Source organism: Pongo abelii, chromosome X (genome assembly GCF_028885655.2).
Source record: "Pongo abelii isolate AG06213 chromosome X, NHGRI_mPonAbe1-v2.0_pri, whole genome shotgun sequence".
NCBI classification, from domain to species: Eukaryota; Metazoa; Chordata; class Mammalia; order Primates; family Hominidae; genus Pongo; species Pongo abelii.
Window position 1 is genome coordinate 49,817,583 of NC_072008.2, and position 16,432 is coordinate 49,834,014.

General features: G+C 44.9%; 2 protein-coding genes across 2 annotated transcripts; both read left to right on the plus strand.

Annotated features, from left to right (window-relative positions):
- Positions 1 to 36: 36 nt before the first annotated feature.
- On the plus strand, positions 37 to 6,826 carry LOC129052921 (G antigen 2D). Its single transcript, XM_054544546.1, has 5 exons — positions 37 to 147; positions 1,184 to 1,272; positions 1,740 to 1,860; positions 4,698 to 4,823; positions 6,710 to 6,826. Exons 2-5 carry the CDS (start codon positions 1,192 to 1,194, stop codon positions 6,730 to 6,732), a joined length of 351 nt encoding a protein of 116 aa, XP_054400521.1. The 5' UTR covers positions 37 to 147; positions 1,184 to 1,191; the 3' UTR covers positions 6,733 to 6,826.
- A 2,201-nt stretch (positions 6,827 to 9,027) lies between these two features.
- Positions 9,028 to 15,807, plus strand: LOC129052924 (G antigen 2D). Its single transcript, XM_054544549.1, has 5 exons — positions 9,028 to 9,132; positions 10,169 to 10,257; positions 10,725 to 10,845; positions 13,679 to 13,804; positions 15,691 to 15,807. The coding sequence occupies exons 2-5, from the start codon at positions 10,177 to 10,179 to the stop codon at positions 15,711 to 15,713; spliced, it is 351 nt and encodes a 116-aa protein (XP_054400524.1). The 5' UTR covers positions 9,028 to 9,132; positions 10,169 to 10,176; the 3' UTR covers positions 15,714 to 15,807.
- The last annotated feature ends 625 nt before the right edge of the window (positions 15,808 to 16,432 follow it).

Consider the following 16,432-nt stretch of genomic DNA (forward strand, 5'->3'; position numbering starts at 1 on the left):
CTCCCTGGGCTCCCGCCTCAGTGCGCATGTTCACTGGGCGCCTTCTGCCCCGCCCCTTCACCCACGTGAAGAACGCCAGGGAGCTGTGAGGCAGTGCCGTCTGGTTCCTGCCGTCCGGACTCTTTTTCCTCTACTGAGATTCATCTGGTAGGTCTGCAGGCCAGTCATCCCGGGGGCTGAAGTGTGAGTGAGGGTGAAGAGGGCCTTGGGTGGCCCAGGCGGGTCCCGCTTCCTGGTCTGTGGCCTCTGAGGGAGAAGGGCCACGAGGTCGTCCTCCTTCCCTTCACAGGCTGCGAGGCCACCAGCGGCTTCGTGGTCGTGAAGGGGCCTGGACAGGGAGGAAGGTGGGCCGCGGAGGGGAGGCGGTCAGGGGCTCAGGTGAAGATGGGGTGAGTGCTGTTGGGGGGATGGAAGTCCCGAGGTGCCGAGAACCCCCGACGACACAGGGCAGAGTCCCTGAATGGGGCCCCCGGCGGGAGCGAGGCGGGCGGTAAAGAAGGGGCCTGGCACCTGGGAAGGCTGCGGCCTGGTGAGCGTCCCCCGGCGGTGTGGAGTGGGGAGCGCCCGAGTGAGAAGCACTGCAAGGTCTCACCTCCGCCATGGAAGGTCCGAAAACAGTGGGAAGGAGTGGGCGAGGCAGTGCGGTCCAACCAAACTTGTTGTGAGGGGGGTGAATGGCTCTAGGAAGTGGGAGTGTGCCCAAAGCAGCAATCACGAGAATTGTGATTCACTAGGGTCTTCGTGGGGAGTCCACTTGTGAAGCTAAACCTCATCAGAAATGACCTCTGTCTGCGGGGCGCAGTGGCGCTCGCCTGTAGTCCCAGTTACTCGGGACGCAGAGGTGGGAGGATCCCTTGAGCGGGAGGTCGAGGCTGCAGTGAGCTGTGATCACGCCGCTGCACTCCAGCCTGAGCAACACAGCGAGACCGCGTGTCCAAAAGAAACTGAGAAAAAAATGTCCTCTGCCTTTTGCCGCACGCCTTAAGATGGTTGCTCTGCCAGCTTGGCCAGCATAAATGGCTTTGTAGGCACTCAGACAGCGTACACACGTATGCTTAACTCTGGGACTTACTTTGAGAGTATTTTCAAAATTAAAATGGCAAGTTAACGTTTATCCATGGAAGTGATCGAATATAGCAGCCCTCTCGAGCGCACGTTCCCAATCACGGTTGTCTGTTTTCAGTGTGAAATATGAGTTGGCGAGGAAGATCGACCTATCGGCCTAGACCAAGACGCTATGTAGAGCCTCCTGAAGTGATTGGGCCTATGCGGGTGAGTGCTTAAACGTTAATGCGATGTTTTCTATTAGCAGAAATTAATTTTTGTGATAGTGTTGTTGCATTAGTGTGGAAATGCTGATAAAGGTCTTTCCTGCTCATGAAAAATGATGATGGCATCTCATGAAGGAAACATCGATTCTGGAGGATTTGTTTTTTTCCTCTCGTGTTCTTCAGCTTTTGCCCATGACTTCTTTCTCATGCTTTGTTTGTTAATGACAGATTGCACACACGTATTCCAACACGGAGTATAATAGCTTCCAAAGTCCTCGTGCGTCACTTTTCTCACAGTAACCTCCCTGTGGGTGGAGTAACCTTATTGGGCATAGAGCATAGAGTTGGAGAAATGTCTTTAGGCTTAGTTATGACCAGAAATAGCTATGTATTCTGTGTATATATGTAAAATTTTGTATCAATAACAAAACTTATTTTTTTATTTGCACACCCACACATATTCCCCAGCCCGAGCAGTTCAGTGATGAAGTGGAACCACCACAACCTGAAGAAGGGGAACCAGCAACTCAATATCAGGATCCTGCAGCTGCTCAGGAGGAAGAGGATGAGGGAGCATCTGCTGGTCAAGGTGAGGGAAAGGGAAGAAGAACGTCTGCTGGTGTGTGTGTGTGCGTGTGTGTGTGTTCGTGTGTGTGTGTGTGTGTGTGCGCGTGCCTGTGTGTGTGTGTGTGTGTGTGTGTTAGGCATTGTCACGTAGCAGGAACAGGAGGAAAGAAAACAATGGAAAGAATGCCTGAAATTGACTGGAAAAGCGAGGAGGCTATGTAGTTTGCAGCTTAGCTTAGGCAAATCCCTCACTATGATAAAATTTCTCGACTTTATGAATGAGAGAATGGAGGTGCCAGGATTGTGTGTTATCCAAGAACCCTTGACTGGTGAATACAAAATTTGTACTGTGTTCCCAGGTTTGTGTCTTCCTATCATCTATGTTGCTGTAAAGAAGGAAGTGATTTTGCTGAAAATGCTTAAAACTCAAAGGCTTTACTGTAAGGTAGCTTAGTACTGACCCAAGAATAGACCCAGTTCAGAGGAGCAGGAGCAGCTCCAAAAACCGAGTCGCTGAATGTTGGCCCCCGTTTCCTTTGATTGATGTTTTTATATGGTACGTTTGATAAAAGCTGGATAAATGAGGATACTGCCATACAGGTAGCTGGTTTAGTGATTTTTCTAAGTGGCTTTTAGGAGCTGATTAAATCCTCTTATGGTTAGAAAAGCAAAAAAGGAATTATCCTGAGATTAACGTGAGATGGAAATAATTTCTCCGAGATAAAATGTTTTGAAAGGAAACACTTATGTAACCGAGGTCATGGATTATTCCGGGGATGCACTGTTAAAAGTTTCTAGAATCTGACTGACAACAATGCCCATTAATTGCTGTCCGCCCACTCCCTTATTCTCAGTGCGGGACAGTATATTTTCTGTGATTCACAAACAATGTTATATTTGGTGCTTTGTTCTTCATGGGGTTCATTTATGGAATATTACATTTAAGACCTTCGGACCTAAATATAACTTTATTTGAACAAAGTGAAGTTTCTGTTTACCCCAATAGGTAATGGGTGTCGTGACTGTAAGGTTTTCCATAGTCCTCAAATCCATTCAGCTAATGAATCCTTCAGAAATTGACATTGTAATTGTAACTGAAATCCTATCCATGTTGCAGACTTCAGATCTCTCAGCTGACGCACACTGCTCTTGGTACTCTATGGCTGAATATAAGCATTATACATGTCCCGTGGTTTATCCTTAGCTTGTCATTTAGGAGAAAGGTCTAAAGCTGGGCTGAATGCCATGCACTCATAGTCCCAGCTACTTGGGAGGCTGAGGTGAGAGGATTGCTTGAGCCCTGGAGTTCAAGCCCAGCCTGGGAAACACAGCGAGACCTCATCGCTAATAAGTAAATAAATGAACAAATAAATAAATAAACAAATAAGCAAATAAAGGTTTCATGGTATAGGAAAACACAGATGTAAAGTTTGTGCCTAGTGGCTGGTAATGTTGCAAACATAACTCCTTAGTGAACTGTACCACTTAAAAATAGTTAAGATGGTAAATTTTAGGATATGTGTATTTTTTACCACAATTAAAAATTCCTTTCTTCCTAAAGTTCAGTGTAGTTGTCATATATTCTTTTAAAGTTTTACTGTATCTATTTTCAACACATAACATTTATAGAAAATTTGCAAGAACAGTACAATGAACTCATATAGTTTTCACCTGGATTCACCAATTGTTAATAGCTTTTGCTTTGTAGGTTTCATATCTCTTCCCTCCCTCTCTCACCCTGCTGCCCACACACTCACACACACACACATACGGATATATGTTTACTGTTATTAATGCTGAATTGTTTCGATAAAGTTTGAGGTATGATGGTCCTTTACCCTATGCACTTGAGGGTGTGTATATCGTCAGAACAAGGAGAAAGTCATTTCTTGGATCATCACTGCACAAAGATCAAGATCAGGAAATTTAACAATGAGAAAATGGAGTCATTTAATACACAGTGCATACTCAAATTTTGCCAGTTCCCCAGAAAATTTCTTTTTTCCTTTTTTTTTTTTTTCCTTTGTTGAGACGGAGTCGCTCTCTGTGGGCCAGGTTGGAGTGCAGTAGTGCGATCTCGGCTCACTGCAACCTACACCTCGCAGGTTCTAGGGATTCTCATGCCTCAGCCTCCCGTGTAGCTGGGACTACAGGCGCCGGCCACTGCGGTCTTGAACTTCTGACCTCACCTGCTCTGCCCACCTTGGCATCCCAAAATGTTTGGATTGCAGGCGTGAGACCCCTCGCCCGGCCCAGATAATTTTATTGATAGGATTTGTTTTTCTGATCCAGAGTCCAGTTCAGAATCTCGCCTTGCATGTGCTTTTCAGGTGTTTTTAGTTTCCTTTAATCTGTAACGTTTCCTTAATTTTTCTTGTCATTCATGCTAACGGACATTTTTGAAGAGGACAGACCAGTTGGTTTGCAGAATATTCTGCAGTTTGGGCTTTTTCATGTATTTTTTAAAGAGTTTTTTCACTCAGCGTTTATTGGTGGCTACTCATGCCATATAAGAGTCTAAGCGCTAGGAGTGTAAGTGCTGTGAGAGACGGGATTTCAGCCCTGAGTCATTTAATACGAGAAGGACAATCAGAAGTAGAATAACAGAGAAGTGCAAAGGAGGCAGCAAAGTTGTCTGGGGGCAGTCTTCGGAAAGGAAGAGGGTAATATTTGGAACACCTTGTTTTCCTGTTTTCTGCTAACAGACTCCTGAAATAATGTTCCTGGGATTCTTACCAACACATTTATTATTACGTTAGCTAAAGCTTTTATATAATAATACCGAGAGCATGAATATTATTTTCTTCTTCATATTTTATGTTTTACTGCTTAAATTGATATGTATTTTTTATTTTTAAGGGCCGGAGCCTGAAGCTGATAGCCAGGAACAGGTTCACCCAAAGACCGGGTGTGAGTGTGAAGATGGTCCTGATGGGCCGGAGGTGGGCCCGCCAAATCCAGAGGAGGTGAAAACGCCTGAAGAAGGTAGGCAATCCATTAGGCATGCACATTGTAGGGTGTCTGTTTCCACAGTATCATATTATAATTCCTACTATTTTTTTGAGACGGAGTCTCGCTCTGAAGACCAGGCTGGCGTGCAGTGGTGGCATCTCGGCTCACTGGAAATTCTGTCTCCAGGGTTCAAGTGATTCTCCTGCCTGGGCCTCTGGCGGAGCCGGGCTTACAGACATGCTCCGCCGCACCCAGCTAATTTTTGTATTTTTAGTAGAGACAGGGTTTCGTTATGTTGCACAGGTTCTTCCCGAACTCCTGACCTCAGGTGATCCACCTGCCTCGACCATTGAAATTGCCGGGATTACAGGCGAGAGCCACCGTGCCCGACCCAGCATTATATTTTTAATAACAGAGAGGTAACAGTACTGCCTCTTTAGTAACAGAGTTCTTAGATGAAGGTTATCTGAAACGTAGTTCAGGCCCCAGCACCCGACTGATCGACTGTCAGATATAGAAACAAACTGAATCAAAGCTATGTTGAATTAAAAGTTTTGAGTATAAATCCTTAAACCAGTAGCTCATAATTTTCAGATGCTTTTGTAAAGGTCTGCTTTTCATCAATACGTAACACATTTGTAACACCCATCACTTGGTGTGAAAAATGCTGAAGCACTCATGCGGGTTCTAATACCAGCTCTTACAGCCTTGGCGAGATTCTGAGTGAGTCCTTTCACTTCTAAACCTATCTTTGGTTCTTATGAAAGTAGTGAGTTTAAGTCAGAGATTTTAAAACCATTTTCCATTCTGGTTCTTTCATACTCTGATCCTGTTGCATAGAATGCATGGGATACACAGATCATCTGCTTCGCGTGATTTGTTGATGACAAATCATGAAACGCTGGCCTGAGTCATCTGAAAATCTCTGAATTGAGATTTCATTGTCAGTAAGAAAGTGAGCGGGCACTCTGCTTCATCCTAGTTTTTCCGTGTGGAGAGCTGAATATGTAGCGTAAGATCTTGTGAAATTGTGAATTCTCCCTCTTCTTGGTTTGTTTGTTTGTTTGAGACAGAGTCTCAGTCTGTCACCCAGGCTGGAGTCACCCAGGCTGGAGTGCAGTGGTGCAATTTCAGCTCACCGCAACCTCTGGCTCCCAGGCTAAAGCAGTCCTCCCACCTCAGCCTCCTGAGTGGCTGGAACTACATGCACAAGCCACCGTGCCTGACTACATTTTTTTTTTCATTTTTGTGGAGATGGGGTCTCACTATGTTGCCCAGGCTGGGATTCTCCGGCTTTTAATGAACAATTGCTTCTTAAATCTTTCCCCACGGAAACCTTGAGTGACTGAAATATCAAATGGCGAGAGACCGTTTAGTTCCTATCATCTGTGGCATGTAGGTCAGTGATGCTCAGCATGGGTGTGAGTAAGATGCCTGTGCTATGCATGCTCCCTGCCCCACTGTCAGTCTTCATGAGCCACTATTTCTAATAAGACTGTAGACACACATATGATATAATCATCTCTAACCATATCAAATGTTACATGTAAGTTTCAGCTTTCGAGACATGAATTGATAAGATTTAAAGTTGAAAGACCACGACTCTAGTACTTCCCGAGTAATCAACTGAAGTATGTTTCACACATGTGTTTTCCAAATTGCTGACTGTGAATTGTGAGTGCTTCTGAATTGAAAGGAAGCACTTGATGTTCAGGGAGGAAATTACTTTTAAATTCTGCAGGTCTACGCTCAAAGTTTATGCAGAGGTTCAATTGCCTGTAAGACACAGGATCACCCATAGGGTTCTGTTTTTAGTCCATTTAATAAAACCCAAACTGTAGTGTGCTTTGTATGCCTTTAGGGTCATCTGAATAATCTGTTGCTAAGTCATGTTCCCAATTGTTATGTTTCTGTTACAGGTGAAAAGCAATCACAGTGTTAAAAGAAGACACGCTGAAATGATGCAGGCTGCTCCTATGTTGGAAATTTGTTCATTAAAATCCTCCCAATAAAGCTTTACAGCCTTCTGCAAAGAAGTCTTGCGCATCTTTTGTGAATTTTACTTCTAGCTTTTTGAAGCTGTGAAATCTGTATCATTCTTTGAAATCGTGTATTGTAACTCTTTGAGCTGGTATGTAGAGACATCGTTCTTTTCTTTTTTTCTTTCTTTCTTTGTTCTCTTTTGAGACGGAGTCTTGCTCTGTCGCCCAGGCTGGAGTGCAGTGGCGCGATCTCTGCTCACTGCAACCCCGCCTCCCGGATTCAAGCAATTGTCTGCCTCAGCCTCCCGAGTAGCTGGGATTATAGGCACCCACCAGCACGCCTGGCTAAGTTTTGTGTTTTTACTAGAGATGGGCTTTCGCCATCTCGGCCAGGGTGCTCTTGAACTCCTGACCTCATGATTCACCTGCCTCGGCCTCCCAAAGTGCTGGGATTACAGGCGTGAGCCACCGCGCCCGGCGGAGACAACATAATTCTTATATATTGGTTTTCTATCCAGCAGCCTTGTGAAATATGCTTATGAATTCTAAAGTTTACTTATAGATCGTTTTCAGTCTTCAACATACAGAAACATATCATCCTTGAATAAGAGCAATTTTGTTTCTGCCATTTTTTTTTCTTTTTCCTTTTGTATTTTTTGTAGAGACGGGGTTTTGCCATGTTTCCCGGGCTGTTCTTGAACTTTTGAGTGCGAGTGATGCACCCGCCTCACCTCCCACAGTGCTGGGACTACTGGCGTGGGCCACCGTGCCGGGCCTGTTGTTGCCATTGTAAAGAGTTTCATTTCCTTTTCTGATTTTATGGCATTGCGCAGACCCACCTGTTACAATGGTGACAGTGGACATCCTTGTCTTATCCCTGATGAGAAACCGAAAAATTTCAACATTTCACCATCCTGTTTACTGTCCTTTTTTTGTAGACGGACTTTATCAGAGTAAGTCATTCCATTCTGTTCTAAATTTGCTGAGAGTGTTGATTTGAATATATGTTGATTTTCATCAAACGGTGCATCTATTTCGATTACCACAGCATTTTTTCCCATTCATGTGTTAATATAGTGAATTCGATTGATAAATTTGTCCGTTTTTAGGTTCAATTATTAAAACTTGAGACAGGGTCTCACTCTGTCACCCAGGCTGGAGTGCGGTGGTGTTATCAGAGCTCGCTGCAGCCTTGACCTCCTGGGCTCAAGCGCTCCTCCCACCTCAGCCTCCTGAGTAGCTGTGACTATAGGTACATGCCACCATGCCCAGCGAATTTTTCGATGGCTTTTTGTTTGTTTTTTGTAGTGATGAGATTTTCTGATGTTGCTTAGGCTGGCCTCGAAGTCCTGAGCTCCGGTGATCTGGCCAGCTCAGCCTCCCAAAATACTAGGATTACAAGCGTGAGCCTTGGCCTGGTCTGGTTTTTCTTATTATAGGGGTGTTATCTATATAAAGACTAAACTTAATGTGTGCCTTTGTGTGGGTGGGCTAAGAGCATGATGACATTTATCATTCTATTGATTTAAAGAAAACTATCCTTGACTTACCAGTGTGTAAGTCCATGAAAGCATAATTCTGTTGAAAGCATATATTGTTAATGGGTGTTGGGAACCCTGCACTTTCCGCTGCTGTGGGAGCACGTCCTTGGAGGTACCTTTCATCTGTTTTCTCAACTCCAAACATCTTAGGACCATGGGTTGTGACTGGTAGGACCACGTATCTTGCTATTTTCAAGACGGAGTTTATTTTCACGTGGTGTCACTCTGGCTGTCCTGTTTCCCTAATACTGTCACTTCTCCTTCTGCGATTCTGATGCTACAAATGATAGATATCGTTTTAGTATTTTCTTACGGGTCCTAGCGATTGTATTCATTTTTCCTTCAGTCTCTTTCTCGGACTTGTTCACATTGAACAATTTCCTTTTGGGGTAGGTTGCTATTTCTGTTTTCGCAGGTGGTTGACCTGTCTTCCCAGGCAGTCACAGTGGTCCTTGTCCCCATGGTGGGGCCAGGGCAAGAGAGGGCCCTGGGTTGGGGGTGGGGTTCAGTTGAAGATGGGGTGAGTTTTGAGGGGAGCACCACTTGAGTCCCAGAGGCATAAGGAACCAGCAGAGGGAGGTGGGATTCCCCTATCCTCAGTGAGGATGGGAATCGAGGGTTTGGGGCGTGGCGCTGGGAACGGCAGCCCTCCCCAGCCCACAGCCGCGCATGCTCCCTGGGCTCCCGCCTCAGTGCGCATGTTCACTGGGCGCCTTCTGCCCCGCCCCTTCACCCACGTGAAGAACGCCAGGGAGCTGTGAGGCAGTGCCGTCTGGTTCCTGCCGTCCGGACTCTTTTTCCTCTACTGAGATTCATCTGGTAGGTCTGCAGGCCAGTCATCCCGGGGGCTGAAGTGTGAGTGAGGGTGAAGAGGGCCTTGGGTGGCCCAGGCGGGTCCCGCTTCCTGGTCTGTGGCCTCTGAGGGAGAAGGGCCACGAGGTCGTCCTCCTTCCCTTCACAGGCTGCGAGGCCACCAGCGGCTTCGTGGTCGTGAAGGGGCCTGGACAGGGAGGAAGGTGGGCCGCGGAGGGGAGGCGGTCAGGGGCTCAGGTGAAGATGGGGTGAGTGCTGTTGGGGGGATGGAAGTCCCGAGGTGCCGAGAACCCCCGACGACACAGGGCAGAGTCCCTGAATGGGGCCCCCGGCGGGAGCGAGGCGGGCGGTAAAGAAGGGGCCTGGCACCTGGGAAGGCTGCGGCCTGGTGAGCGTCCCCCGGCGGTGTGGAGTGGGGAGCGCCCGAGTGAGAAGCACTGCAAGGTCTCACCTCCGCCATGGAAGGTCCGAAAACAGTGGGAAGGAGTGGGCGAGGCAGTGCGGTCCAACCAAACTTGTTGTGAGGGGGGTGAATGGCTCTAGGAAGTGGGAGTGTGCCCAAAGCAGCAATCACGAGAATTGTGATTCACTAGGGTCTTCGTGGGGAGTCCACTTGTGAAGCTAAACCTCATCAGAAATGACCTCTGTCTGCGGGGCGCAGTGGCGCTCGCCTGTAGTCCCAGTTACTCGGGACGCAGAGGTGGGAGGATCCCTTGAGCGGGAGGTCGAGGCTGCAGTGAGCTGTGATCACGCCGCTGCACTCCAGCCTGAGCAACACAGCGAGACCGCGTGTCCAAAAGAAACTGAGAAAAAAATGTCCTCTGCCTTTTGCCGCACGCCTTAAGATGGTTGCTCTGCCAGCTTGGCCAGCATAAATGGCTTTGTAGGCACTCAGACAGCGTACACAAGTATGCTTAACTCTGGGACTTACTTTGAGAGTATTTTCAAAATTAAAATGGCAAGTTAACGTTTATCCATGGAAGTGATCGAATATAGCAGCCCTCTCGAGCGCACGTTCCCAATCACGGTTGTCTGTTTTCAGTGTGAAATATGAGTTGGCGAGGAAGATCGACCTATCGGCCTAGACCAAGACGCTATGTAGAGCCTCCTGAAGTGATTGGGCCTATGCGGGTGAGTGCTTAAACGTTAATGCGATGTTTTCTATTAGCAGAAATTAATTTTTGTGATAGTGTTGTTGCATTAGTGTGGAAATGCTGATAAAGGTCTTTCCTGCTCATGAAAAATGATGATGGCATCTCATGAAGGAAACATCGATTCTGGAGGATTTGTTTTTTTCCTCTCGCGTTCTTCAGCTTTTGCCCATGACTTCTTTCTCATGCTTTGTTTGTTAATGACAGATTGCACACACGTATTCCAACACGGAGTATAATAGCTTCCAAAGTCCTCGTGCGTCACTTTTCTCACAGTAACCTCCCTGTGGGTGGAGTAACCTTATTGGGCATAGAGCATAGAGTTGGAGAAATGTCTTTAGGCTTAGTTATGACCAGAAATAGCTATGTATTCTGTGTATATATGTAAAATTTTGTATCAATAACAAAACTTATTTTTTTATTTGCACACCCACACATATTCCCCAGCCCGAGCAGTTCAGTGATGAAGTGGAACCACCACAACCTGAAGAAGGGGAACCAGCAACTCAATATCAGGATCCTGCAGCTGCTCAGGAGGAAGAGGATGAGGGAGCATCTGCTGGTCAAGGTGAGGGAAAGGGAAGAAGAACGTCTGCTGGTGTGTGTGTGTGCGTGTGTGTGTGTTCGTGTGTGTGTGTGTGTGTGCGCGTGCCTGTGTGTGTGTGTGTGTGTGTGTTAGGCATTGTCACGTAGCAGGAACAGGAGGAAAGAAAACAATGGAAAGAATGCCTGAAATTGACTGGAAAAGCGAGGAGGCTATGTAGTTTGCAGCTTAGCTTAGGCAAATCCCTCACTATGATAAAATTTCTCGACTTTATGAATGAGAGAATGGAGGTGCCAGGATTGTGTGTTATCCAAGAACCCTTGACTGGTGAATACAAAATTTGTACTGTGTTCCCAGGTTTGTGTCTTCCTATCATCTATGTTGCTGTAAAGAAGGAAGTGATTTTGCTGAAAATGCTTAAAACTCAAAGGCTTTACTGTAAGGTAGCTTAGTACTGACCCAAGAATAGACCCAGTTCGGAGGAGCAGGAGCAGCTCCAAAAACCGAGTCGCTGAATGTTGGCCCCCGTTTCCTTTGATTGATGTTTTTATATGGTACGTTTGATAAAAGCTGGATAAATGAGGATACTGCCATACAGGTAGCTGGTTTAGTGATTTTTCTAAGTGGCTTTTAGGAGCTGATTAAATCCTCTTATGGTTAGAAAAGCAAAAAAGGAATTATCCTGAGATTAACGTGAGATGGAAATAATTTCTCCGAGATAAAATGTTTTGAAAGGAAACACTTATGTAACCGAGGTCATGGGTTATTCCGGGGATGCACTGTTAAAAGTTTCTAGAATCTGACTGACAACAATGCCCATTAATTGCTGTCCGCCCACTCCCTTATTCTCAGTGCGGGACAGTATATTTTCTGTGATTCACAAACAATGTTATATTTGGTGCTTTGTTCTTCATGGGGTTCATTTATGGAATATTACATTTAAGACCTTCGGACCTAAATATAACTTTATTTGAACAAAGTGAAGTTTCTGTTTACCCCAATAGGTAATGGGTGTCGTGACTGTAAGGTTTTCCATAGTCCTCAAATCCATTCAGCTAATGAATCCTTCAGAAATTGACATTGTAATTGTAACTGAAATCCTATCCATGTTGCAGACTTCAGATCTCTCAGCTGACGCACACTGCTCTTGGTACTCTATGGCTGAATATAAGCATTATACATGTCCCGTGGTTTATCCTTAGCTTGTCATTTAGGAGAAAGGTCTAAAGCTGGGCTGAATGCCATGCACTCATAGTCCCAGCTACTTGGGAGGCTGAGGTGAGAGGATTGCTTGAGCCCTGGAGTTCAAGCCCAGCCTGGGAAACACAGCGAGACCTCATCGCTAATAAGTAAATAAATGAACAAATAAATAAATAAACAAATAAGCAAATAAAGGTTTCATGGTATAGGAAAACACAGATGTAAAGTTTGTGCCTAGTGGCTGGTAATGTTGCAAACATAACTCCTTAGTGAACTGTACCACTTAAAAATAGTTAAGATGGTAAATTTTAGGATATGTGTATTTTTTACCACAATTAAAAATTCCTTTCTTCCTAAAGTTCAGTGTAGTTGTCATATATTCTTTTAAAGTTTTACTGTATCTATTTTCAACACATAACATTTATAGAAAATTTGCAAGAACAGTACAATGAACTCATATAGTTTTCACCTGGATTCACCAATTGTTAATAGCTTTTGCTTTGTAGGTTTCATATCTCTTCCCTCCCTCTCTCACCCTGCTGCCCACACACTCACACACACACACATACGGATATATGTTTACTGTTATTAATGCTGAATTGTTTCGATAAAGTTTGAGGTATGATGGTCCTTTACCCTATGCACTTGAGGGTGTGTATATCGTCAGAACAAGGAGAAAGTCATTTCTTGGATCATCACTGCACAAAGATCAAGATCAGGAAATTTAACAATGAGAAAATGGAGTCATTTAATACACAGTGCATACTCAAATTTTGCCAGTTCCCCAGAAAATTTCTTTTTTCCTTTTTTTTTTTTTTCCTTTGTTGAGACGGAGTCGCTCTCTGTGGGCCAGGTTGGAGTGCAGTAGTGCGATCTCGGCTCACTGCAACCTACACCTCGCAGGTTCTAGGGATTCTCATGCCTCAGCCTCCCGTGTAGCTGGGACTACAGGCGCCGGCCACTGCGGTCTTGAACTTCTGACCTCACCTGCTCTGCCCACCTTGGCATCCCAAAATGTTTGGATTGCAGGCGTGAGACCCCTCGCCCGGCCCAGATAATTTTATTGATAGGATTTGTTTTTCTGATCCAGAGTCCAGTTCAGAATCTCGCCTTGCATGTGCTTTTCAGGTGTTTTTAGTTTCCTTTAATCTGTAACGTTTCCTTAATTTTTCTTGTCATTCATGCTAACGGACATTTTTGAAGAGGACAGACCAGTTGGTTTGCAGAATATTCTGCAGTTTGGGCTTTTTCATGTATTTTTTAAAGAGTTTTTTCACTCAGCGTTTATTGGTGGCTACTCATGCCATATAAGAGTCTAAGCGCTAGGAGTGTAAGTGCTGTAAGAGACGGGATTTCAGCCCTGAGTCATTTAATACGAGAAGGACAATCAGAAGTAGAATAACAGAGAAGTGCAAAGGAGGCAGCAAAGTTGTCTGGGGGCAGTCTTCGGAAAGGAAGAGGGTAATATTTGGAACACCTTGTTTTCCTGTTTTCTGCTAACAGACTCCTGAAATAATGTTCCTGGGATTCTTACCAACACATTTATTATTACGTTAGCTAAAGCTTTTATATAATAATACCGAGAGCATGAATATTATTTTCTTCTTCATATTTTATGTTTTACTGCTTAAATTGATATGTATTTTTTATTTTTAAGGGCCGGAGCCTGAAGCTGATAGCCAGGAACAGGTTCACCCAAAGACCGGGTGTGAGTGTGAAGATGGTCCTGATGGGCCGGAGGTGGGCCCGCCAAATCCAGAGGAGGTGAAAACGCCTGAAGAAGGTAGGCAATCCATTAGGCATGCACATTGTAGGGTGTCTGTTTCCACAGTATCATATTATAATTCCTACTATTTTTTTGAGACGGAGTCTCGCTCTGAAGACCAGGCTGGCGTGCAGTGGTGGCATCTCGGCTCACTGGAAATTCTGTCTCCAGGGTTCAAGTGATTCTCCTGCCTGGGCCTCTGGCGGAGCCGGGCTTACAGACATGCTCCGCCGCACCCAGCTAATTTTTGTATTTTTAGTAGAGACAGGGTTTCGTTATGTTGCACAGGTTCTTCCCGAACTCCTGACCTCAGGTGATCCACCTGCCTCGACCATTGAAATTGCCGGGATTACAGGCGAGAGCCACCGTGCCCGACCCAGCATTATATTTTTAATAACAGAGAGGTAACAGTACTGCCTCTTTAGTAACAGAGTTCTTAGATGAAGGTTATCTGAAACGTAGTTCAGGCCCCAGCACCCGACTGATCGACTGTCAGATATAGAAACAAACTGAGTCAAAGCTATGTTGAATTAAAAGTTTTGAGTATAAATCCTTAAACCAGTAGCTCATAATTTTCAGATGCTTTTGTAAAGGTCTGCTTTTCATCAATACGTAACACATTTGTAACACCCATCACTTGGTGTGAAAAATGCTGAAGCACTCATGCGGGTTCTAATACCAGCTCTTACAGCCTTGGCGAGATTCTGAGTGAGTCCTTTCACTTCTAAACCTATCTTTGGTTCTTATGAAAGTAGTGAGTTTAAGTCAGAGATTTTAAAACCATTTTCCATTCTGGTTCTTTCATACTCTGATCCTGTTGCATAGAATGCATGGGATACACAGATCATCTGCTTCGCGTGATTTGTTGATGACAAATCATGAAACGCTGGCCTGAGTCATCTGAAAATCTCTGAATTGAGATTTCATTGTCAGTAAGAAAGTGAGCGGGCACTCTGCTTCATCCTAGTTTTTCCGTGTGGAGAGCTGAATATGTAGCGTAAGATCTTGTGAAATTGTGAATTCTCCCTCTTCTTGGTTTGTTTGTTTGTTTGAGACAGAGTCTCAGTCTGTCACCCAGGCTGGAGTCACCCAGGCTGGAGTGCAGTGGTGCAATTTCAGCTCACCGCAACCTCTGGCTCCCAGGCTAAAGCAGTCCTCCCACCTCAGCCTCCTGAGTGGCTGGAACTACATGCACAAGCCACCGTGCCTGACTACATTTTTTTTTTCATTTTTGTGGAGATGGGGTCTCACTATGTTGCCCAGGCTGGGATTCTCCGGCTTTTAATGAACAATTGCTTCTTAAATCTTTCCCCACGGAAACCTTGAGTGACTGAAATATCAAATGGCGAGAGACCGTTTAGTTCCTATCATCTGTGGCATGTAGGTCAGTGATGCTCAGCATGGGTGTGAGTAAGATGCCTGTGCTATGCATGCTCCCTGCCCCACTGTCAGTCTTCATGAGCCACTATTTCTAATAAGACTGTAGACACACATATGATATAATCATCTCTAACCATATCAAATGTTACATGTAAGTTTCAGCTTTCGAGACATGAATTGATAAGATTTAAAGTTGAAAGACCACGACTCTAGTACTTCCCGAGTAATCAACTGAAGTATGTTTCACACATGTGTTTTCCAAATTGCTGACTGTGAATTGTGAGTGCTTCTGAATTGAAAGGAAGCACTTGATGTTCAGGGAGGAAATTACTTTTAAATTCTGCAGGTCTACGCTCAAAGTTTATGCAGAGGTTCAATTGCCTGTAAGACACAGGATCACCCATAGGGTTCTGTTTTTAGTCCATTTAATAAAACCCAAACTGTAGTGTGCTTTGTATGCCTTTAGGGTCATCTGAATAATCTGTTGCTAAGTCATGTTCCCAATTGTTATGTTTCTGTTACAGGTGAAAAGCAATCACAGTGTTAAAAGAAGACACGCTGAAATGATGCAGGCTGCTCCTATGTTGGAAATTTGTTCATTAAAATCCTCCCAATAAAGCTTTACAGCCTTCTGCAAAGAAGTCTTGCGCATCTTTTGTGAATTTTACTTCTAGCTTTTTGAAGCTGTGAAATCTGTATCATTCTTTGAAATCGTGTATTGTAACTCTTTGAGCTGGTATGTAGAGACATCATTCTTTTCTTTTTTTCTTTCTTTCTTTGTTCTCTTTTGAGACGGAGTCTTGCTCTGTCGCCCAGGCTGGAGTGCAGTGGCGCGATCTCTGCTCACTGCAACCCCGCCTCCCGGATTCAAGCAATTGTCTGCCTCAGCCTCCCGAGTAGCTGGGATTATAGGCACCCACCAGCACGCCTGGCTAAGTTTTGTGTTTTTACTAGAGATGGGCTTTCGCCATCTCGGCCAGGGTGCTCTTGAACTCCTGACCTCATGATTCACCTGCCTCGGCCTCCCAAAGTGCTGGGATTACAGGCGTGAGCCACCGCGCCCGGCGGAGACAACATAATTCTTATATATTGGTTTTCTATCCAGCAGCCTTGTGAAATATGCTTATGAATTCTAAAGTTTACTTATAGATCGTTTTCAGTCTTCAACATACAGAAACATATCATCCTTGAATAAGAGCAATTTTGTTTCTGCCATTTTTTTTTCTTTTTCCTTTTGTATTTTTTGTAGAGACGGGGTTTTGCCAT

Coding starts and splice junctions, on each gene's coding strand:
- LOC129052921 (XM_054544546.1), top strand. CDS start 1,192: ATGAGTTGGCGAGGAAGATCGACCTATCGGCCTAGACCAAGACGCTAT. Junction 1,861..4,697: donor GGGAGCATCTGCTGGTCAAG/GTGAGGGAAAGG, acceptor TTTATTTTTAAG/GGCCGGAGCCTGAAGCTGAT. Junction 4,824..6,709: donor GGTGAAAACGCCTGAAGAAG/GTAGGCAATCCA, acceptor TTTCTGTTACAG/GTGAAAAGCAATCACAGTGT.
- LOC129052924 (XM_054544549.1), top strand. CDS start 10,177: ATGAGTTGGCGAGGAAGATCGACCTATCGGCCTAGACCAAGACGCTAT. Junction 10,258..10,724: donor AAGTGATTGGGCCTATGCGG/GTGAGTGCTTAA, acceptor CATATTCCCCAG/CCCGAGCAGTTCAGTGATGA. Junction 10,846..13,678: donor GGGAGCATCTGCTGGTCAAG/GTGAGGGAAAGG, acceptor TTTATTTTTAAG/GGCCGGAGCCTGAAGCTGAT.